This window comes from Oncorhynchus nerka, linkage group LG5, assembly GCF_034236695.1.
Source record: "Oncorhynchus nerka isolate Pitt River linkage group LG5, Oner_Uvic_2.0, whole genome shotgun sequence".
Taxonomy (NCBI): domain Eukaryota; kingdom Metazoa; phylum Chordata; class Actinopteri; order Salmoniformes; family Salmonidae; genus Oncorhynchus; species Oncorhynchus nerka.
The window spans coordinates 21,939,737-21,959,527 of NC_088400.1; the positions used below are offsets into that span (position 1 = coordinate 21,939,737).

The following is a 19,791-nucleotide window of genomic DNA, read 5'->3' on the forward strand; positions in this document are numbered from 1 at the left end:
GAGTAAAGGGACACGGAGTCAGCAGTACAGAGTAAAGGGACAGCTAGTCAGCAGTACAGAGTAGAGGACAGCTAGTCAGCAGTACAGAGTAGAGGGACAGCTAGTCAGCAGTACAGAGTAAAGGACAGCTAGTCAGCAGTAGAGAGTAGAGGGACAGCTAGTCAGCACTACAGAGTAAAGGGACAGCTAGTCAGCAGTACAGAGTAAAGAGACAGCTAGTCAGCAGTACAGAGTAGAGGACAGCTAGTCAGCAGTACAGAGTAGAGGACAGCTAGTCAGCAGTACAGAGTAAAGGGACCCGAATCAGCAGTACAGAGTAATGGGACAGCTAGTTAGCAGTACAGGATAAAGGGACACGGAATCAGCAGTACAGAGTAAAGGGACACGGAGTCAGCAGTACAGAGTAATGGGACAGCTAGTCAGCAGTACAGAGTAAATGGACAGCTATTCAGCAGTACAGAGTAAAGGGACCCGAATCAGCAGTACAGAGTAAAGGGACACGGAGTCAGCAGTACAGAGTAAAGGGACAGCTAGTCAGCAGTACAGAGTAAAGGGACAGCTAGTCAGCAGTACAGAGTAAAGGGACAGCTAGTCAGCAGTACAGAGTAAAGGGACAGCTAGTCAGCAGTACAGAGTAATGGGACAGCTAGTCAGCAGTACAGAGTAAAGGGACAGCTAGTCAGCAGTACAGAGTAAAGGAACAGCTAGTCAGCAGTACAGAGTAAAGGGACAGCTAGTCAGCAGTAGAGTAGAGGGACAGCTAGTCAGCAGTACAGAGTAAAGGTACAGCTAGTCAGCAGTGCAGAGTAAAGGGACAGCTAGTCAGCAGTACAGAGTAATGGGACAGCTAGTCAGCAGTAGAGAGTAAAGGGACAGCTAGTCAGCAGTACAGAGTAATGGGACAGCTAGTCAGCAATACAGAGTAAAGGGACCCCGAATCAGCAGTACAGAGTAAAGGGACACGGAGTCAGCAGTACAGAGTAATGGGACAGCTAGTCAGCAGTACAGAGTAAAGGGACACGGAGTCAGCAGTACAGAGTAAAGGGACAGCTAGTCAGCAGTACAGAGTAGAGGGACAGCTAGTCAGCAGTACAGAGTAGAGGGACAGCTAGTCAGCAGTACAGAGTAAAGGGACAGCTAGTCAGCAGTAGAGAGTAGAGGGACAGCTAGTCAGCAGTACAGAGTAGAGGGACAGCTAGTCAGCAGTACAGAGTAGAGGGACAGCTAGTCAGCAGTACAGAGTAAAGGGACAGCTAGTCAGCAGTAAAGAGTAATGGGACAGCTAGTCAGCAGTAGAGAGTAGAGGGACAGCTAGTCAGCAGTACAGAGTAAAGGGACAGCTAGTCAGCAGTAGAGAGTAAAGGGACAGCTAGTCAGCACTACAGAGTAAAGGGACAGCTAGTCAGCAGTACAGAGTAAAGGGACAGCTAGTCATCAGTACAGAGTAAAGGGACAGCTTGTCAGCAGTACAGAGTAGAGGGACAGCTAGTCAGCAGTACAGAGTAATGGGACAGCTAGTCAGCAGTAGAGAGTAGAGGGACAGCTAGTCAGCAGTACAGACTAGATGGACAGCTAGTCAGCAGTACAGACTAGAGGGACAGCTAGTCAGCAGTAGAGAGTAAAGGGACACGGAGTCAGCAGTACAGAGTAAAGGTACAGCTAGTCAGCAGTGCAGAGTAAAGGGACAGCTAGTCAGCAGTACAGAGTAATGGGACAGCTAGTCAGCAGTAGAGAGTAAAGGGACAGCTAGTCAGCAGTACAGAGTAATGGGACAGCTAGTCAGCAATACAGAGTAAAGGGACCCCGAATCAGCAGTACAGAGTAAAGGGACACGGAGTCAGCAGTACAGAGTAATGGGACAGCTAGTCAGCAGTACAGAGTAAAGGGACACGGAGTCAGCAGTACAGAGTAAAGGGACAGCTAGTCAGCAGTACAGAGTAGAGGGACAGCTAGTCAGCAGTACAGAGTAGAGGGACAGCTAGTCAGCAGTACAGAGTAAAGGGACAGCTAGTCAGCAGTAGAGAGTAGAGGGACAGCTAGTCAGCAGTACAGAGTAGAGGGACAGCTAGTCAGCAGTAGAGAGTAGAGGGACAGCTAGTCAGCAGTACAGAGTAAAGGGACAGCTAGTCAGCAGTAAAGAGTAATGGGACAGCTAGTCAGCAGTAGAGAGTAGAGGGACAGCTAGTCAGCAGTACAGAGTAAAGGGACAGCTAGTCAGCAGTAGAGAGTAAAGGGACAGCTAGTCAGCACTACAGAGTAAAGGGACAGCTAGTCAGCAGTACAGAGTAAAGGGACAGCTAGTCATCAGTACAGAGTAAAGGGACAGCTTGTCAGCAGTACAGAGTAGAGGGACAGCTAGTCAGCAGTACAGAGTAATGGGACAGCTAGTCAGCAGTAGAGAGTAGAGGGACAGCTAGTCAGCAGTACAGACTAGATGGACAGCTAGTCAGCAGTACAGACTAGAGGGACAGCTAGTCAGCAGTAGAGAGTAAAGGGACACGGAGTCAGCAGTACAGAGTAAAGGGATAGCTATTCAGCAGTACAGAGTAAAGGGACATGGAGTCAGCAGTACAGAGTAAAGGGACAGCTAGTCAGCACTACAGAGTAAAGGGACAGCTAGTCAGCAGTACAGAGTAGAGGGACAGCTAGTCAGCAGTAGAGAGTAAAGGGACACGGAGTCAGCAGTACAGAGTAAAGGTACAGCTAGTCAGCAGTGCAGAGTAAAGGGACAGCTAGTCAGCAGTACAGAGTAATGGGACAGCTAGTCAGCAGTAGAGAGTAAAGGGACAGCTAGTCAGCAGTACAGAGTAATGGGACAGCTAGTCAGCAATACAGAGTAAAGGGACCCCGAATCAGCAGTACAGAGTAAAGGGACACGGAGTCAGCAGTACAGAGTAATGGGACAGCTAGTCAGCAGTACAGAGTAAAGGGACACGGAGTCAGCAGTACAGAGTAAAGGGACAGCTAGTCAGCAGTACAGAGTAGAGGGACAGCTAGTCAGCAGTACAGAGTAGAGGGACAGCTAGTCAGCAGTACAGAGTAAAGGGACAGCTAGTCAGCAGTAGAGAGTAGAGGACAGCTAGTCAGCAGTACAGAGTAGAGGGACAGCTAGTCAGCAGTACAGAGTAGAGGGACAGCTAGTCAGCAGTACAGAGTAAAGGGACAGCTAGTCAGCAGTAAAGAGTAATGGGACAGCTAGTCAGCAGTAGAGAGTAGAGGGACAGCTAGTCAGCAGTACAGAGTAAAGGGACAGCTAGTCAGCAGTAGAGAGTAAAGGGACAGCTAGTCAGCACTACAGAGTAAAGGGACAGCTAGTCAGCAGTACAGAGTAAAGGGACAGCTAGTCATCAGTACAGAGTAAAGGGACAGCTTGTCAGCAGTACAGAGTAGAGGGACAGCTAGTCAGCAGTACAGAGTAATGGGACAGCTAGTCAGCAGTAGAGAGTAGAGGGACAGCTAGTCAGCAGTACAGACTAGATGGACAGCTAGTCAGCAGTACAGACTAGAGGGACAGCTAGTCAGCAGTAGAGAGTAAAGGGACACGGAGTCAGCAGTACAGAGTAAAGGGATAGCTATTCAGCAGTACAGAGTAAAGGGACATGGAGTCAGCAGTACAGAGTAAAGGGACAGCTAGTCAGCACTACAGAGTAAAGGGACAGCTAGTCAGCAGTACAGAGTAGAGGGACAGCTAGTCAGCAGTACAGAGTAAAGGTACAGCTAGTCAGCAGTAAAGATTAATGGGACAGCTAGTCAGCAGTAGAGAGTAGAGGGACAGCTAGTCAGCAGTACAGAGTAAAGGGACAGCTAGTCGGCAGTAGAGAGTAAAGGGACAGCTAGTCAGCAGTACAGAGTAAAGGGACAGCTAGTCAGCAGTAGAGAGTAAAGGGACAGCTAGTCAGCAGTACAGAGTAGAGAGACAGCTAGTCAGCACTACAGAGTAAAGGGACAGCTAGTCAGCAGTACAGAGTAAAGGGACAGCTAGTCAGCAGTACAGAGTAAAGGGACAGCTAGTCAGCAGTACAGAGTAATGGGACAGCTATTCAGCAGTACAGAGTAAAGGGACAGCTAGTCAGCAGAACAGAGTAAAGGGACAGCTAGTCAGCAGTACAGAGTAAAGGGACAGCTAGTCAGCAGTACAGACTAGAGGGACAGCTAGTCAGCAGTACAGAGTAAAGGGACAGCTAGTCAGCAGTACAAACTAGAGGGACAGCTAGTCAGCAGTACAGACTAGAGGGACAGCTAGTCAGCAGTACAGAGTAAAGGTACAGCTAGTCAGCAGTAAAGAGTAATGGGACAGCTAGTCAGCAGTAGAGAGTAGAGGGACAGCTAGTCAGCAGTACAGAGTAAAGGGACAGCTAGTCAGCAGTAGAGAGTAAAGGGACAGCTAGTCAGCAGTACAGAGTAGAGAGACAGCTAGTCAGCACTACAGAGTAAAGGGACAGCTAGTCAGCAGTACAGAGTAAAGGGACAGCTAGTCAGCAGTACAGAGTAAAGGGACAGCTAGTCAGCAGTACAGAGTAAAGGGACACGGAGTCAGCAGTACAGAGTAAAGGGATAGCTAGTCAGCAGTACAGAGTAAAGGGACACGGAGTCAGCAGTACAGAGTAAAGGGACAGCTAGTCAGCAGTACAGAGTAGAGGGACAGCTAGTCAGCAGTACAGAGTAGAGGGACAGCTAGTCAGCAGTACAGAGTAGAGGGACAGCTAGTCAGCAGTACAGAGTAGAGGGACAGCTAGTCAGCAGTACAGACTAGAGGGACAGCTAGTCAGCAGTACAGGGTAAAGGGATAGCTAGTCTGCAGTACAGAGTAAAGGGACACGGAGTCAGCAGTACAGAGTAAAGGGACACGGAGTCAGCAGTACAGAGTAAAGGGATAGCTAGTCAGCAGTACAGAGTAAAGGGACACGGAGTCAGCAGTACAGAGTAAAGGGACAGCTAGTCAGCACTACAGAGTAAAGGGACAGCTAGTCAGCAGTACAGAGTAGAGGGACAGCTAGTCAGCAGTACAGAGTAAAGGTACAGCTAGTCAGCAGTAAAGAGTAATGGGACAGCTAGTCAGCAGTAGAGAGTAGAGGACAGCTAGTCAGCAGTACAGAGTAAAGGGACAGCTAGTCAGCAGTAGAGAGTAAAGGGACAGCTAGTCAGCAGTACAGAGTAAAGGGACAGCTAGTCAGCAGTAGAGAGTAAAGGGACAGCTAGTCAGCAGTACAGAGTAGAGAGACAGCTAGTCAGCACTACAGAGTAAAGGGACAGCTAGTCAGCAGTACAGAGTAAAGGGACAGCTAGTCAGCAGTACAGAGTAAAGGGACAGCTAGTCAGCAGTACAGAGTAAAGGGACACGGAGTCAGCAGTACAGAGTAAAGGGATAGCTAGTCAGCAGTACAGAGTAAAGGGACACGGAGTCAGCAGTACAGAGTAAAGGGACAGCTAGTCAGCAGTACAGAGTAGAGGGACAGCTAGTCAGCAGTACAGAGTAGAGGGACAGCTAGTCAGCAGTACAGAGTAGAGGGACAGCTAGTCAGCAGTACAGAGTACAGGGACAGCTAGTCAGCAGTACAGAATAGAGGGACAGCTAGTCAGCAGTACAGAGTAAAGGGACCCCGAATCAGCAGTACAGAGTAATGGGACAGCTAGTTAGCTGTACAGAGTAAAGGGACACGGAGTCAGCAGTACAGAGTAAAGGGACACGGAGTCAGCAGTACAGAGTAATGGGACAGCTAGTCAGCAGTACAGAGTAAAGGGACCCCGAATCAGCAGTACAGAGTAAAGGGACACGGAGTCAGCAGTACAGAGTAAAGGGACAGTTAGTCAGCAGTACAGAGTAAAGGGACAGCTAGTCAGCAGTACAGAGTAAAGGGACAGCTAGTCAGCAGTACAGAGTAAAGGGACAGCTAGTCAGCAGTACAGAGTAATGGGACAGCTAGTCAGCAGTACAGAGTAAAGGGACAGCTAGTCAGCAGTACAGAGTAAAGGAACAGCTAGTCAGCAGTACAGAGTAAAGGGACAGCTAGTCAGCAGTACAGAGTAAAGGGACAGCTAGTCAGCAGTACAGAGTAATGGGACAGCTAGTCAGCAGTACAGAGTAAAGGGACCCCGAATCAGCAGTACAGAGTAAAGGGACACGGAGTCAGCAGTACAGAGTAATGGGACAGCTAGTCAGCAGTACAGAGTAAAGGGACAGCTAGTCAGCAGTACAGAGTAAAGGGACAGCTAGTCAGCAGTACAGAGTAATGGGACAGCTAGTCAGCAGTACAGAGTAAAGGGACAGCTATTCAGCAGTACAGAGTAAAGGGACACGGAGTCAGCAGTACAGAGTAAAGGGACAGCTAGTCAGCAGTACAGAGTAGAGGGACAGCTAGTCAGCAGTACAGAGTAGAGGGACAGCTAGTCAGCAGTACAGAGTAAAGGGACAGCTAGTCAGCAGTAGAGAGTAGAGGGACAGCTAGTCAGCAGTACAGAGTAAAGGAACAGCTAGTCAGCAGTACAGAGTAAAGAGACAGCTAGTCATCAGTACAGAGTAAAGAGACAGCTAGTCATCAGTACAGAGTAAAGGGACAGCTTTTCAGCAGTACAGAGTAGAGGGACAGCTAGTCAGCAGTACAGAGTAAAGGGACAGCTAGTCAGCAGTACAGAGTAAAGGAACAGCTAGTCAGCAGTACAGAGTAAAGGGACAGCTAGTCAGCAGTACAGAGTAGAGGGACAGCTAGTCAGCAGTACAGAGTAGAGGGACAGCTAGTCAGCAGTACAGAGTAGAGGGACAGCTAGTCAGCAGTACAGAATAGAGGGACAGCTAGTCAGCAGTACAGAGTAAAGGGACCCCGAATCAGCAGTACAGAGTAATGGGACAGCTAGTTAGCAGTACAGAGTAAAGGGACACGGAGTCAGCAGTACAGAGTAAAGGGACACGGAGTCAGCAGTACAGAGTAATGGGACAGCTAGTCAGCAGTACAGAGTAAAGGGACAGCTATTCAGCAGTACAGTGTAAAGGGACCCCGAATCAGCAGTACAGAGTAAAGGGACACGGAGTCAGCAGTACAGAGTAAAGGGACAGCTAGTCAGCAGTACAGAGTAAAGGGACAGCTAGTCAGCAGTACAGAGTAAAGGGACAGCTAGTCAGCAGTACAGAGTAATGGGACAGCTAGTCAGCAGTAGAGAGTAAAGGGACAGCTAGTCAGCAGTACAGAGTAATGGGACAGCTAGTCAGCAGTACAGAGTAAAGGGACCCCGAATCAGCAGTACAGAGTAAAGGGACACGGAGTCAGCAGTACAGAGTAAAGGGACAGCTATTCAGCAGTACAGAGTAAAGGGACACGGAGTCAGCAGTACAGAGTAAAGGGACAGCTAGTCAGCAGTACAGAGTAGAGGGACAGCTAGTCAGCAGTACAGAGTAGAGGGACAGCTAGTCAGCAGTACAGAGTAAAGGGACAGCTAGTCAGCAGTAGAGAGTAGAGGGACAGCTAGTCAGCACTACAGAGTAAAGGGACAGCTAGTCAGCAGTACAGAGTAAAGAGACAGCTAGTCAGCAGTACAGAGTAGAGGGACAGCTAGTCAGCAGTACAGAGTAGAGGGACAGCTAGTCAGCAGTACAGAGTAGAGGGACAGCTAGTCAGCAGTACAGAATAGAGGGACAGCTAGTCAGCAGTACAGAGTAAAGGGACCCCTAATCAGCAGTACAGAGTAATGGGACAGCTAGTTAGCAGTACAGGATAAAGGGACACGGAATCAGCAGTACAGAGTAAAGGGACACGGAGTCAGCAGTACAGAGTAATGGGACAGCTAGTCAGCAGTACAGAGTAAAGGGACAGCTATTCAGCAGTACAGAGTAAAGGGACCCCGAATCAGCAGTACAGAGTAAAGGGACACGGAGTCAGCAGTACAGAGTAAAGGGACAGCTAGTCAGCAGTACAGAGTAAAGGGACAGCTAGTCAGCAGTACAGAGTAAAGGGACAGCTAGTCAGCAGTACAGAGTAAAGGGACAGCTAGTCAGCAGTACAGAGTAATGGGACAGCTAGTCAGCAGTACAGAGTAAAGGGACAGCTAGTCAGCAGTACAGAGTAAAGGAACAGCTAGTCAGCAGTACAGAGTAAAGGGACAGCTAGTCAGCAGTAGAGTAGAGGGACAGCTAGTCAGCAGTACAGAGTAAAGGTACAGCTAGTCAGCAGTGCAGAGTAAAGGGACAGCTAGTCAGCAGTACAGAGTAATGGGACAGCTAGTCAGCAGTAGAGAGTAAAGGGACAGCTAGTCAGCAGTACAGAGTAATGGGACAGCTAGTCAGCAATACAGAGTAAAGGGACCCCGAATCAGCAGTACAGAGTAAAGGGACACGGAGTCAGCAGTACAGAGTAATGGGACAGCTAGTCAGCAGTACAGAGTAAAGGGACAGCTAGTCAGCAGTACAGAGTAAAGGGACAGCTAGTCAGCAGTACAGAGTAATGGGACAGCTAGTCAGCAGTACAGAGTAAAGGGACAGCTATTCAGCAGTACAGAGTAAAGGGACACGGAGTCAGCAGTACAGAGTAAAGGGACAGCTAGTCAGCAGTACAGAGTAGAGGGACAGCTAGTCAGCAGTACAGAGTAGAGGGACAGCTAGTCAGCAGTACAGAGTAAAGGGACAGCTAGTCAGCAGTAGAGAGTAGAGGGACAGCTAGTCAGCAGTACAGAGTAGAGGGACAGCTAGTCAGCAGTAGAGAGTAGAGGGACAGCTAGTCAGCAGTAGAGAGTAAAGGGACAGATGGTCAGCAGTAGAGAGTAAAGGGACAGCTAGTCAGCAGTACAGAGTAATGGGACAGCTAGTCAGCAGTACAGAGTAAAGGGACACGGAGTCAGCAGTACAGAGTAAAGGGACACGGAGTCAGCAGTACAGAGCAGAGGGACAGCTAGTCAGCAGTACAGAGTAATGGGACAGCTAGTTAGCAGTACAGACTAGAGGGACAGCTAGTCAGCAGTACAGAGTAGAGGGACAGCTAGTCAGCAGTACAGAATAAAGGGACACGGAGTCAGCAGTACAGAGTAAAGGGACAGCTAGTCAGCAGTACAGAGTAAAGGGACAGCTAGTCAGCAGTAGAGAGTAAAGGGACACGGAGTCAGCAGTACAGAGTAAAGGGACAGCTAGTCATCAGTACAGAGTAAAGGGACAGCTTGTCAGCAGTACAGAGTAGAGGGACAGCTAGTCAGCAGTACAGAGTAAAGGGACAGCTAGTCAGCAGTACAGAGTAAAGGGACACGGAGTCAGCAGTACAGAGTAAAGGGACAGCTAGTCAGCAGTACAGAGTAAAGGGACAGCTAGTCAGCAGTAGAGTAGAGGGACAGCTAGTCAGCAGTACAGAGTAAAGGTACAGCTAGTCAGCAGTGCAGAGTAAAGGGACAGCTAGTCAGCAGTACAGAGTAATGGGACAGCTAGTCAGCAGTAGAGAGTAAAGGGACAGCTAGTCAGCAGTACAGAGTAATGGGACAGCTAGTCAGCAATACAGAGTAAAGGGACCCCGAATCAGCAGTACAGAGTAAAGGGACACGGAGTCAGCAGTACAGAGTAATGGGACAGCTAGTCAGCAGTACAGAGTAAAGGGACAGCTAGTCAGCAGTACAGAGTAAAGGGACAGCTAGTCAGCAGTACAGAGTAATGGGACAGCTAGTCAGCAGTACAGAGTAAAGGGACACGGAGTCAGCAGTACAGAGTAAAGGGACAGCTAGTCAGCAGTACAGAGTAGAGGGACAGCTAGTCAGCAGTACAGAGTAGAGGGACAGCTAGTCAGCAGTACAGAGTAAAGGGACAGCTAGTCAGCAGTAGAGAGTAGAGGGACAGCTAGTCAGCAGTACAGAGTAGAGGGACAGCTAGTCAGCAGTACAGAGTAGAGGGACAGCTAGTCAGCAGTACAGAGTAAAGGGACAGCTAGTCAGCAGTACAGAGTAAAGGGACAGCTAGTCAGCAGTAAAGAGTAATGGGACAGCTAGTCAGCAGTAGAGAGTAGAGGGACAGCTAGTCAGCAGTACAGAGTAAAGGGACAGCTAGTCAGCAGTAGAGAGTAAAGGGACAGCTAGTCAGCACTACAGAGTAAAGGGACAGCTAGTCAGCAGTACAGAGTAAAGGGACAGCTAGTCATCAGTACAGAGTAAAGGGACAGCTTGTCAGCAGTACAGAGTAGAGGGACAGCTAGTCAGCAGTACAGAGTAATGGGACAGCTAGTCAGCAGTAGAGAGTAGAGGGACAGCTAGTCAGCAGTAGAGAGTAAAGGGACAGATGGTCAGCAGTAGAGAGTAAAGGGACAGCTAGTCAGCAGTACAGAGTAATGGGACAGATGGTCAGCAGTACAGAGTAAAGGGACAGCTAGTCAGCAGTACAGAGTAATGGGACAGCTAGTCAGCAGTACAGAGTAAAGGGACACGGAGTCAGCAGTACAGAGTAAAGGGACACGGAGTCAGCAGTACAGAGCAGAGGGACAGCTAGTCAGCAGTACAGAGTAATGGGACAGCTAGTTAGCAGTACAGACTAGAGGGACAGCTAGTCAGCAGTACAGAGTAGAGGGACAGCTAGTCAGCAGTACAGAATAAAGGGACACGGAGTCAGCAGTACAGAGTAAAGGGACAGCTAGTCAGCAGTACAGAGTAAAGGGACAGCTAGTCAGCAGTAGAGAGTAAAGGGACACGGAGTCAGCAGTACAGAGTAAAGGGACAGCTAGTCATCAGTACAGAGTAAAGGGACAGCTTGTCAGCAGTACAGAGTAGAGGGACAGCTAGTCAGCAGTACAGAGTAAAGGGACAGCTAGTCAGCAGTACAGAGTAATGGGACAGCTAGTCAGCAGTAGAGAGTAGAGGGACAGCTAGTCAGCAGTACAGAGTAAAGGGACTGCTAGTCAGCAGTACAGAGTAAAGGGACAGCTAGTCAGCAGTACAGAGTAAAGGGACACCGAATCAGCAGTACAGAGTAAAGGGACAGCTAGTCAGCAGTACAGAGTAAAGGGACAGCTAGTCAGCAGTACAGAGTAAAGGGACACCGAATCAGCAGTACAGAGTAATGGGATAAATTACCTGAATTGATGCGATAATGATAAAAATAAAGATATGTTTATAACATTGTGGACTTTTTAAATTAAATTTTAAACTACTACTACCCATTAATTGTCCTATTAACAATCACCCATATTAGCAAACTCATTTCACTTCAAACTTCACATTTCTCTAGTATATTCTACTTATCGTAATGAACAATATCAAGAAAATGCCAGGGATAAGTGATCAGTATGATCGTTGTCGATAATGTTTGGTTTATCGTCCCAGCTCTACCTCAGAACTGATTCATAGATAGCAAGGAGAAAGGCACAGAGGGTGGGTGTGGTTGAACAGTTCTTGGTCTTGACAAATCTTTTAAAACAGCTTATAAGTCAACTCCCTCTTCACAGGTCCAATATAATATACACGGAGTGTAAAAAACATTAGGAACACTTTCCTAATATTGAGTTGCAATCCCTTTTGCCCTCAGAACAGCCTCAATTCATTGAGGCATGAACTCTACAAGGAGTTGAAAGCGTTCCACAGGGATGCTGGCCCATGTTGACTCCAATGCCTAACACAGTTGTGTCAAGTTGGCTGTATGTCCTTTGGGTGGTGGACCATTCTTAATACACATGGGAAACTGTTGAGCGTTAAAACCCCAGCAACGTTGCAGTTCTTGACACACTCAAACCGGTGCGCCTGGCACCTACTACCATACCCAATTCAAAGGCACCTCAATCTTTTGTCTTGCCCATTCACCCTCTGAATGGCACACACACAATCCATGTCTCAATTGTCTCAAGGCTTAAAAAGACTTCTTTAACCCGTCTCCTCCCCTTCATCTACACTGATTGAAGTGGGTTTAACAAGTAACATTAATAAGGAATCATAGCTTTCACCTGGATTCACCTTGTCAGTCTACATCATGGAAAGAACAGGTGTTCTTCGTGTTTTGTAAACTCATTCACAAAACGTAAAAACTATTGTCTATTACTAATCCCTTAGTAGGCTAGTTGATGAATTTCAAAAACGATTTACAGGTTGGTTGTGTGGTGTGTGTCTGAGAGAGAGAGTGTTTTCCCTTACCTTATTGTCAGACAGTGCCTGCTGTGTGTGTGTGTGTGTGTGTGTGTGTGTGTGTGTGTGTGTGTGTTGTTTGTGATGCTGACTGTTACCTTGAGTGAGTCGAAGCAGGCGATGACTCTGCCATTGTCCACGTGGCAGCTCCTGGCTGGGTGGGCGAACTTACACTCAGCGTCCGAGCGGGAGCAGGTACCCCTCTGGAACTCTCGACACACCTCTAGGGTCAACCACTTAGTGTCCCGGCCCATGGCCATACTTCCCATATTGACTGCCATTACAGCCCCTCGGGACAAGAAGGGGCAAGTGGATAAAGGAGTAGGGTCTAGGGTTGGACACAATCGGGACTTAGTGCACAAACAAAAAGCCCTGATGCAGACGAAAATAAATTGGAAACTCCTTGGCAATACAAAAGGAGATGAGTGTGTGAAATTAAATTAAAGACTTAGTTATACTGGATACAATGAATAAGCTGGTCCTTTGAAATTACTTTGAGTTTCTGGGTATGGAGGCTGGAGTAGTGGGTTTTCTTGGGTACGGTGCAGATCCCTGATCCACTGACGATGGGCTGAGTTCTCAGAGATAGAGGTGAGCAGAGGCCAGCTCTGTCTCATAGAAAAAGGACGAAATTGGGGGACCTTACTCTCGCATGCTGAGATATATAGTTCAGACATGCATTGTCCTAGAGAGAGGCCTTCCAATGACAGCTTCCTCTTCTTATGTCCGTCAGTCTGTCTGTCTCTGTCTTGCGCGCGCTGGTCACTCCATTCTTCAGACAGAAACCCCAAAACCACCCCAAATATCCAGAACTGTGACACGGCTTCTGTAGCGTTTAGTATGCCTGGTCAGGCTGTTTAGAAAAAGGGAAAGATAAAAAAGCAGAAGCTTATCGACCAGTGTCCTTGTATTGATGACGAGGTGGAGGCTGGGGGAGGTGGAGGCTGGGGGAGGTGGAGGCTGGGGGAGGTGGAGGCTGGGGGAGGTGGAGGCTGAGGGGAGGTGGGCGGATTGCAGATCAGCAGCAGGACGGAATGACTCTCTGGCTGTCAGGGTCATATATAGCCTCATTCAAGGCCAAACACACAAATAAACACACACACAGTGCTGTGCTTTGCTCTACTCTCACCTAGCAGGGCCAGGAGACAGCAGCAATACACAGAGGCAGCAGGCCACCAGCCAGCCAAACACTCCAGACCAGAACGTCAGGCACCCACTCACAGTCTTCTTAGGCACTTTGGAGTTCCACTTCCTCCTCTTATTTTAGTCTCTTTCTCATCCCTCCTTCTCCACGTTTCTTCCTTCCCTGGCTGTCTCTTGTCGTTTATCCTTCCGTCTTCGTCATCCTCTTTATTGACCTCTTCATGTGGCTGCCCCTGCCGTAAAACCCTGTCTTTAGGTTGCAAGAAGAGACAGATGATCAAAATTAGTCAGCAGTCGGTTTAAAATAATAAAATAAAAAATCAATTGCAGAAAAGGGTTCCAGGAAAAGCACGCATCCTGAATGTAGAATATAACTGCATTATAATCCAACCTACACTGTCAACTTACAACAGAAACCTATAGAGTCTAACTGGGTGATGAGGTCATGAGGTGAAAGAGAGACACACAGATAGAGCAGAGCAGATGGAGAGGGAGGCTAGTAGGGAGGCTGCAATGCACAGGAAAGGACAAACAATGGCTTAATTAAGAGATACAAGGAGGTAGAGGGAGGGATAGAGGGAGTGATAAAGGGAGGGAGTGAGAGAGAGGGAGGTAGAGGGAGGGATAGAGAGTGGGAGGGAGGGATAGAGAGAGGGAGCGATAGAGAGAGGGAGGGATAAAGGGAAGAATGGAGGGAGTGATAGAGAGAGGGAGGGATAGAGGGAGGAAGGGATAGAGGGAGGGATAGAGGGATAGAGGGAGTGATAGAGAGAGAGGGAGGGAGTGATAAAGGGAGCGATAGAGAGAGGGAGTGATAGAGAGAGGGAGGGAGAAATAGGGAGAAAGAGGGAGGGAAGGAAGAGAAATCTAGCAAGAAAGAGATGTCCCTTTAAGCCACATGAGCTTTGCAGAGCTGAATGTAATTGACCAACTTGACATGAATCATGCTGCGATGTGTGCTGAAAATGAGTATCCTTGAACCGCCACAGGCTGGCCGGCTGAAACTGCCGATCCCCACCAGCAGTCTGTCCGCTGCCGTCGCAGACAGTTAGGAATATATAGAGGGGAAGGGAGTGATGAGGAAAAGAGAGAAAGAGCATTTCTCCACAACTGTAGCTGCAGTGAGGCCACAGCCAATCAGCTTGAGCCTTGCAGGCAGGCAAAGAAAGTGGCTTGCCAATGAGGATAGAGGTTGCATATCGACCCCACCCCACCCATCCTTGTTCCTCCCTGCCTGCCTGCCTCTTTCCTCTGGCACAGCCTGTCATGTCTGAGCCTCATTTATTTTTTATTTAACCTTTATTTAACTAGGTAAGTCAGTTAAGAACAAATTCTTATTTACAATGACGTCCTAGGAACAGTGGGTTAACTGCCTTGTTCAGGGGCAGAACGACAGATTTTTACCTTGTCGGCTCGGGGATTTGATCTAGCAACCTTTCATTTACTGGTCCAACGCTCTAACCACTAGGCTATCTGCCGCCCCATGCCAGGATTTAAAGAGGAGAATAAAGAATGTCTGACTCTAAAGTCCTCTCTTTCTCTCACTCTGAAGTGTGTGTGCACCTGTGTCCTGCTCAAACCGAGGGCATCACTGCAGTGTCTGACTTCCAGAGAGGGAGAAAGAGAGGGATGTGAGAGGATGATAGCAGAGCTTCTTACTGTATTTCTCCCAGTGAGGTGTGGTAAGGCAGGGTTAAGTGTGAGCGAGGGATGGGGGGCTTAATATAACAAGGACAAAATCTGGTGAAAGTGATTGTCTTTCGACACCTTGTAGAGTCCATGCCCCAATGAATTGAGGCTATTCTGAGGGCAAAAGTGTGGGGTGGGTGTACTAGGAAGCTTAATGTTTTGTACCCTCAGTGTATATAGTCATTAATAGTGAATGACTTGATAAATAAGGGGTACATCCTAATAAGTAACCCACACCATAAGTCAATGAGCGACACTGTGCAAACATTGGGAACTATTAACCAGGAATAAAAGGAATAAAAGGAATAACAGGAATAAAAGAGAGGTGAAAACATAACATGAAGGAGGCAGGAATAAAAGAGGTGAAAACATAACAGGAAGGAGGCAGGAATAAAAGAGGTGAAAACATAACATGAAGGAGGCAGGAATAAAAGAGAGGTGAAAACATAACATGAAGGAGGCAGGAATAAAAGAGGTGAAAACATAACATGAAGGAGGCAGGAATAAAAGAGAGGTGAAAACATAACATGAAGGAGGCAGGAATAAAAGAGGTGAAAACATAACATGAAGGAGGCAGGAATAAAAGAGGTGAAAACATAACATGAAGGAGGCAGGAATAAAAGAGGTGAAAACATAACATGAAGGAGGCAGGACTAAAAGAGAGGTGAAAACATAACATGAAGGAGGCAGGACTAAAAGAGAGGTGAAAACATAACATGAAGGAGGCAGGAATAAAAGAGAGGTGAAAACATAACATGAAGGAGGCAGGAATAAAAGAGGTGAAAACATAACATGAAGGAGGCAGGAATAAAAGAGAGGTGAAAACATAACATGAAGGAGGCAGGAATAAAAGAGGTGAAAACATAACATGAAGGAGGCAGGAATAAAAGAGGTGAAAACATAACATGAAGGAGGCAGGAATAAAAGAGAGGTGAAAACATAACATGAAGGAGGCAGGAATAAAAGAGAGGTGAAAACATAACATGAAGGAGGCAGGACTAAAAGAGAGGTGAAAACATAACATGAAGGAGGCAGGACTAAAAGAGAGGTGAAAACATAACATGAAGGAGGCAGGAATAAAAGAGAGGTGAAAACATAACATGAAGGAGGCAGGAATAAAAGAGAGGTGAAAACATAACAGGAAGGAGGCAGGAATAAAAGAGGTGAAAACATAACATGAAGGAGGCAGGAATAAAAGAGAGGTGAAAACATAACATGAAGGAGGCAGGAATAAAAGAGGTGAAAACATAACATGAAGGAGGCAGGAATAAAAGAGGTGAAAACATAACATGAAGGAGGCAGGACTAAAAGAGAGGTGAAAACATAACATGAAGGAGGCAGGAATAAAAGAGAGGTGAAAACATAACATGAAGGAGGCAGGAATAAAAGAGAGGTGAAAACATAACAGGAAGGAGGCAGGAATAAAAGAGGTGAAAACATAACATGAAGGAGGCAGGAATAAAAGAGAGGTGAAAACATAACATGAAGGAGGCAGGAATAAAAGAGGTGAAAACATAACATGAAGGAGGCAGGAATAAAAGAGGTGAAAACATAACATGAAGGAGGCAGGACTAAAAGAGAGGTGAAAACATAACATGAAGGAGGCAGGAATAAAAGAGAGGTGAAAACATAACATGAAGGAGGCAGGAATAAAAGAGAGGTGAAAACATAACACGAAGGAGACAGGAATAAAAGAGGTGAAAACATAACAGGAAGGAGGCAGGAATAAAAGAGAGGTGAAAACATAACATGAAGGAGACTAAAAGAGAGGTGAAAAGAAAGGAGAAGGGATTGGGGCAGATATTATCGGTCCGCATGTCACATAGCGACAGACACAGATGGAAGGAGCAGTGGGAGGGTGTCTGTGTGTATAAGAGTGTCTCTGTGTGTATGAGAGTGTCTCTGTGTGTATGAGAGTGTCTCTGTGTGTATGAGAGTGTCTCTGTGTGTATGAGAGTGCGCAGACAGAAAGCCCATTAGGAGAGTCCTGTGGTGGAGGGAGGGGGAGAGAGAGAGAGAAGAGAGAGAATGGGGAGAAGAGAGAGAATGGGGAGAGATGGGAATTCGAGAGCTTCGATCTGCAAAAATATGATTCTGAGATAATTAGCTTTAAAGTTCAGAACCCTCATTGGTTTGAATGGTGTTTTTATCTAGTATTCTTTTGAACTTATCAATATGAATCGGGGTACTTAGAGTCCTGTATAGGTAGAGAACATTGAATAGAACACGGCTATGTCTTATAGTCCCAAGCTCTCCAATTGCAGTACTTTCCTGCAGACAAATGATCAAACCGCCCTCTAGTGGCCTCATGGGTGGAATGTTATTGATATTTTTTCGCAATTTCATAATTAATCAACATTATTTTTAAAGACCAGACAAAGATCTGGAGTTTCTATGTTCTAAAATTGGGCTGCAAACTAAAAATGGAATAATTGTCAACTCTATATCTGACATGGTACAACAGTCTTTTTTTTACACCCATAACCATGTTTATGAGATGCATACTTTTGTTTCAAAGTAGATTTGTTTAATACTACAGAGCAGTGGTGAACAGTGACAGCCAAAAGAGACACCCAAAAGTACTCATTACATTATGAATGCTTAGCAGGACAGGAAAATGGTCCATTCACACACTTATCAAGAGAACTTCCATGGTCATCCCTACTGCCTCTGATCTGGCGGACTCACTAAACACACATGCTTTGTTTGTAAATGATGTCGGAGTGTTGGAGTGTGCCCCTGGCTATCCATAAATTACAAAAACAAGAAAATGGGTCTGTCTAGTTTGCTTAATATAATGATTTTTAAATTATTTATACTTTTACTTTTGATACATATGTATATTTCAGCAATTAGATTTACTTTTGATACTTAAGTATATTTAAAACCAAATACTTTTAGACTTTTACTCAAGTAGTATTTTACTGCGTGACTTTCACTTTTATTTTAGTCATTTTCTTTTAAAGTATCTTTACTTTTATTCAAGTATGATAATTGGGTACTTTTCCACCACTGCTACAGAGAAACACTTGGTGTGACTGATTTAGCCCACTGCAGTATTAAAACACCTTCAGACACAAGAACAAAGGCACACACCCGCAAAAAAATGCTTGAGAGATGAGAGGGTAAGATTGATTGCTTAGGCATGCTTGGCTGTCTCTACCCCTCTCCCTCCTCCTCCACCTCTCATCCTGCTGGTCTGTCTCTCTCTCCTCCCCCTCTCATCCTGCTGGTCTGTCTCTCCCTCCTCCAACTCTCATCATGCTGGTCGGTCTCTCCCTCCTCCTCCTCCTCTCATCCTGCTTGTCTGTCTCTCCCTCCTCCACCTCTCATCCTGCTGGTCTGTCTCTCCCTCCTCCTCCTCCTTCACCTCTCATCCTGCTGGTCTGTCTCTCCCTCCTCCACCTCTCATCCTGCTGGTCTGTCTCTCCCTCCCCCTCATCATGCTGGTCTGTCTCTCCCTCCTCCACCTCTCATCCTGCTGGTCTGTCTCTCCCTCCTCCTCTCATCCTGCTGGTCTGTCTCTCCCTCCTCCTCCTCTCATCCTGCTGGTCTGTCTCTCCTTCCGCCTCCTCCACCTCTCATCCTGCTGGTCTGTCTCTCCCTCATCATCCTCCTCCACATCTCATCCTGCTGGTCTGTCTCTCCCTCCCCCTCTCATCCTGCTGGTTTGTCGCCCCCTCCTCCTCCTCCCATCCTGCTGGTCTGTCTCTCCCTCCTCCTCCTCCACCTCTCATCCTGCTTGTCTGTCTCTCCCTCTTCCTCCTCTCATCCTGCTGGTCTGTCTGTCTCTCCCTCCTCCACCTCTCATCCTGCTGGTCTGTCTGTCTCTCCCTCCTCCTCCTCCACCTCTCATCCTGCTGGTCTGTCTCTCCCTCCTCCTCCTCTCATCCTGCTGGTCTGTCTCTCCCTCCTCCTCCTCCACCTCTCATCCTGCTGGCCTGTCTCTCCCTATCCTGCATTCAGGCCCATGTCAGCCACAGTCAGGAGCCCCTGCTTACGCAGTGTTTCCACACCTACCTCCCTCAGGGTGCATGCATCCTTGCTCAGCAGCGCTGCAACCAACATCATCAAAACCCACAACAGAAAGGGAACACGAGCTGACTCTTGACTGCTCCCTGGCTGGCTTTCCGCAATAGACACAGAACGGCTGCACAGTTTCCACCTGAGCAGTTGATAGGCAGTTAGGGTGGACACTGGCTCTGGCCCAGACTCACAACGGCATTCATTCAGGATCCATACTGCAGACAATCTTCTTGAAGCAGGAACAGAAGGTACTCTGTGACTCTGTGATGGATATTATTCATCCATAAGCAAATTAAGTAACAGAGTACAGTAAAGCAGAGAACGAACTATACCTTCAGTACCAGACAAGTCTGGAGTTGGTGCCACATCTAAAATAGCAGCCACTGACTGGGCTCATGATTCCCTCAATTCACCCAGCCAGCACACCAGGGGACTAATCAGGACAACAGTGTTGAATAATTGAACATAAGTACATAAGCCACATATCCAAGCCCTTTCCAGCAGCATGCTGTATAAATGCAGATAGCATTACTACAAGTCTGAATTTGAATTGAGGTCTAATTGCTCCAGCGGTTGAGTGATTGTGAGGAGTGAGGCGCTGCAGAGCAGGAGAAAACAGGAGAAAAGAAGAAATGGAGAGAGGAGAAAGGGCGGAAAGCAGTAAAGAGGAGAGGAGTAAAGAGGGGAGGAATAAAGAGGAGAGGAGTAAAGAGGGGAGATGAGTAAAGAGGAGAGAGGAGTAAAGAGGAGAGAGGAGTAAAGAGGAGAGAGGAGTAAAGAGGAGCGGAGTAAAGAGGAGAGGAGTAAAGAGGGGAGGAGTAAAGAGGGGAGGAGTAAAGAGGGGAGGAAAGGAGTAAAGAGGGGAGG

At 47.3% G+C, this 19,791-nt stretch overlaps 1 protein-coding gene across 3 annotated transcripts in view; it reads right to left on the minus strand.

The window, feature by feature from the left end:
• mbnl3 (muscleblind-like splicing regulator 3) overlaps positions 1 to 19,791 on the minus strand; it is a 111,883-nt gene that overhangs the window by 70,303 nt on the left and 21,789 nt on the right. For all 3 annotated transcript variants that reach the window (XM_065018461.1, XM_065018459.1, XM_065018460.1), the window contains exon 2: positions 12,165 to 13,459. In XM_065018461.1, the coding sequence (XP_064874533.1) occupies positions 12,165 to 12,347 (183 nt within the window). In that variant the 5' untranslated portion in view covers positions 12,348 to 13,459. The remainder of the gene's footprint in view (positions 1 to 12,164; positions 13,460 to 19,791) is intronic.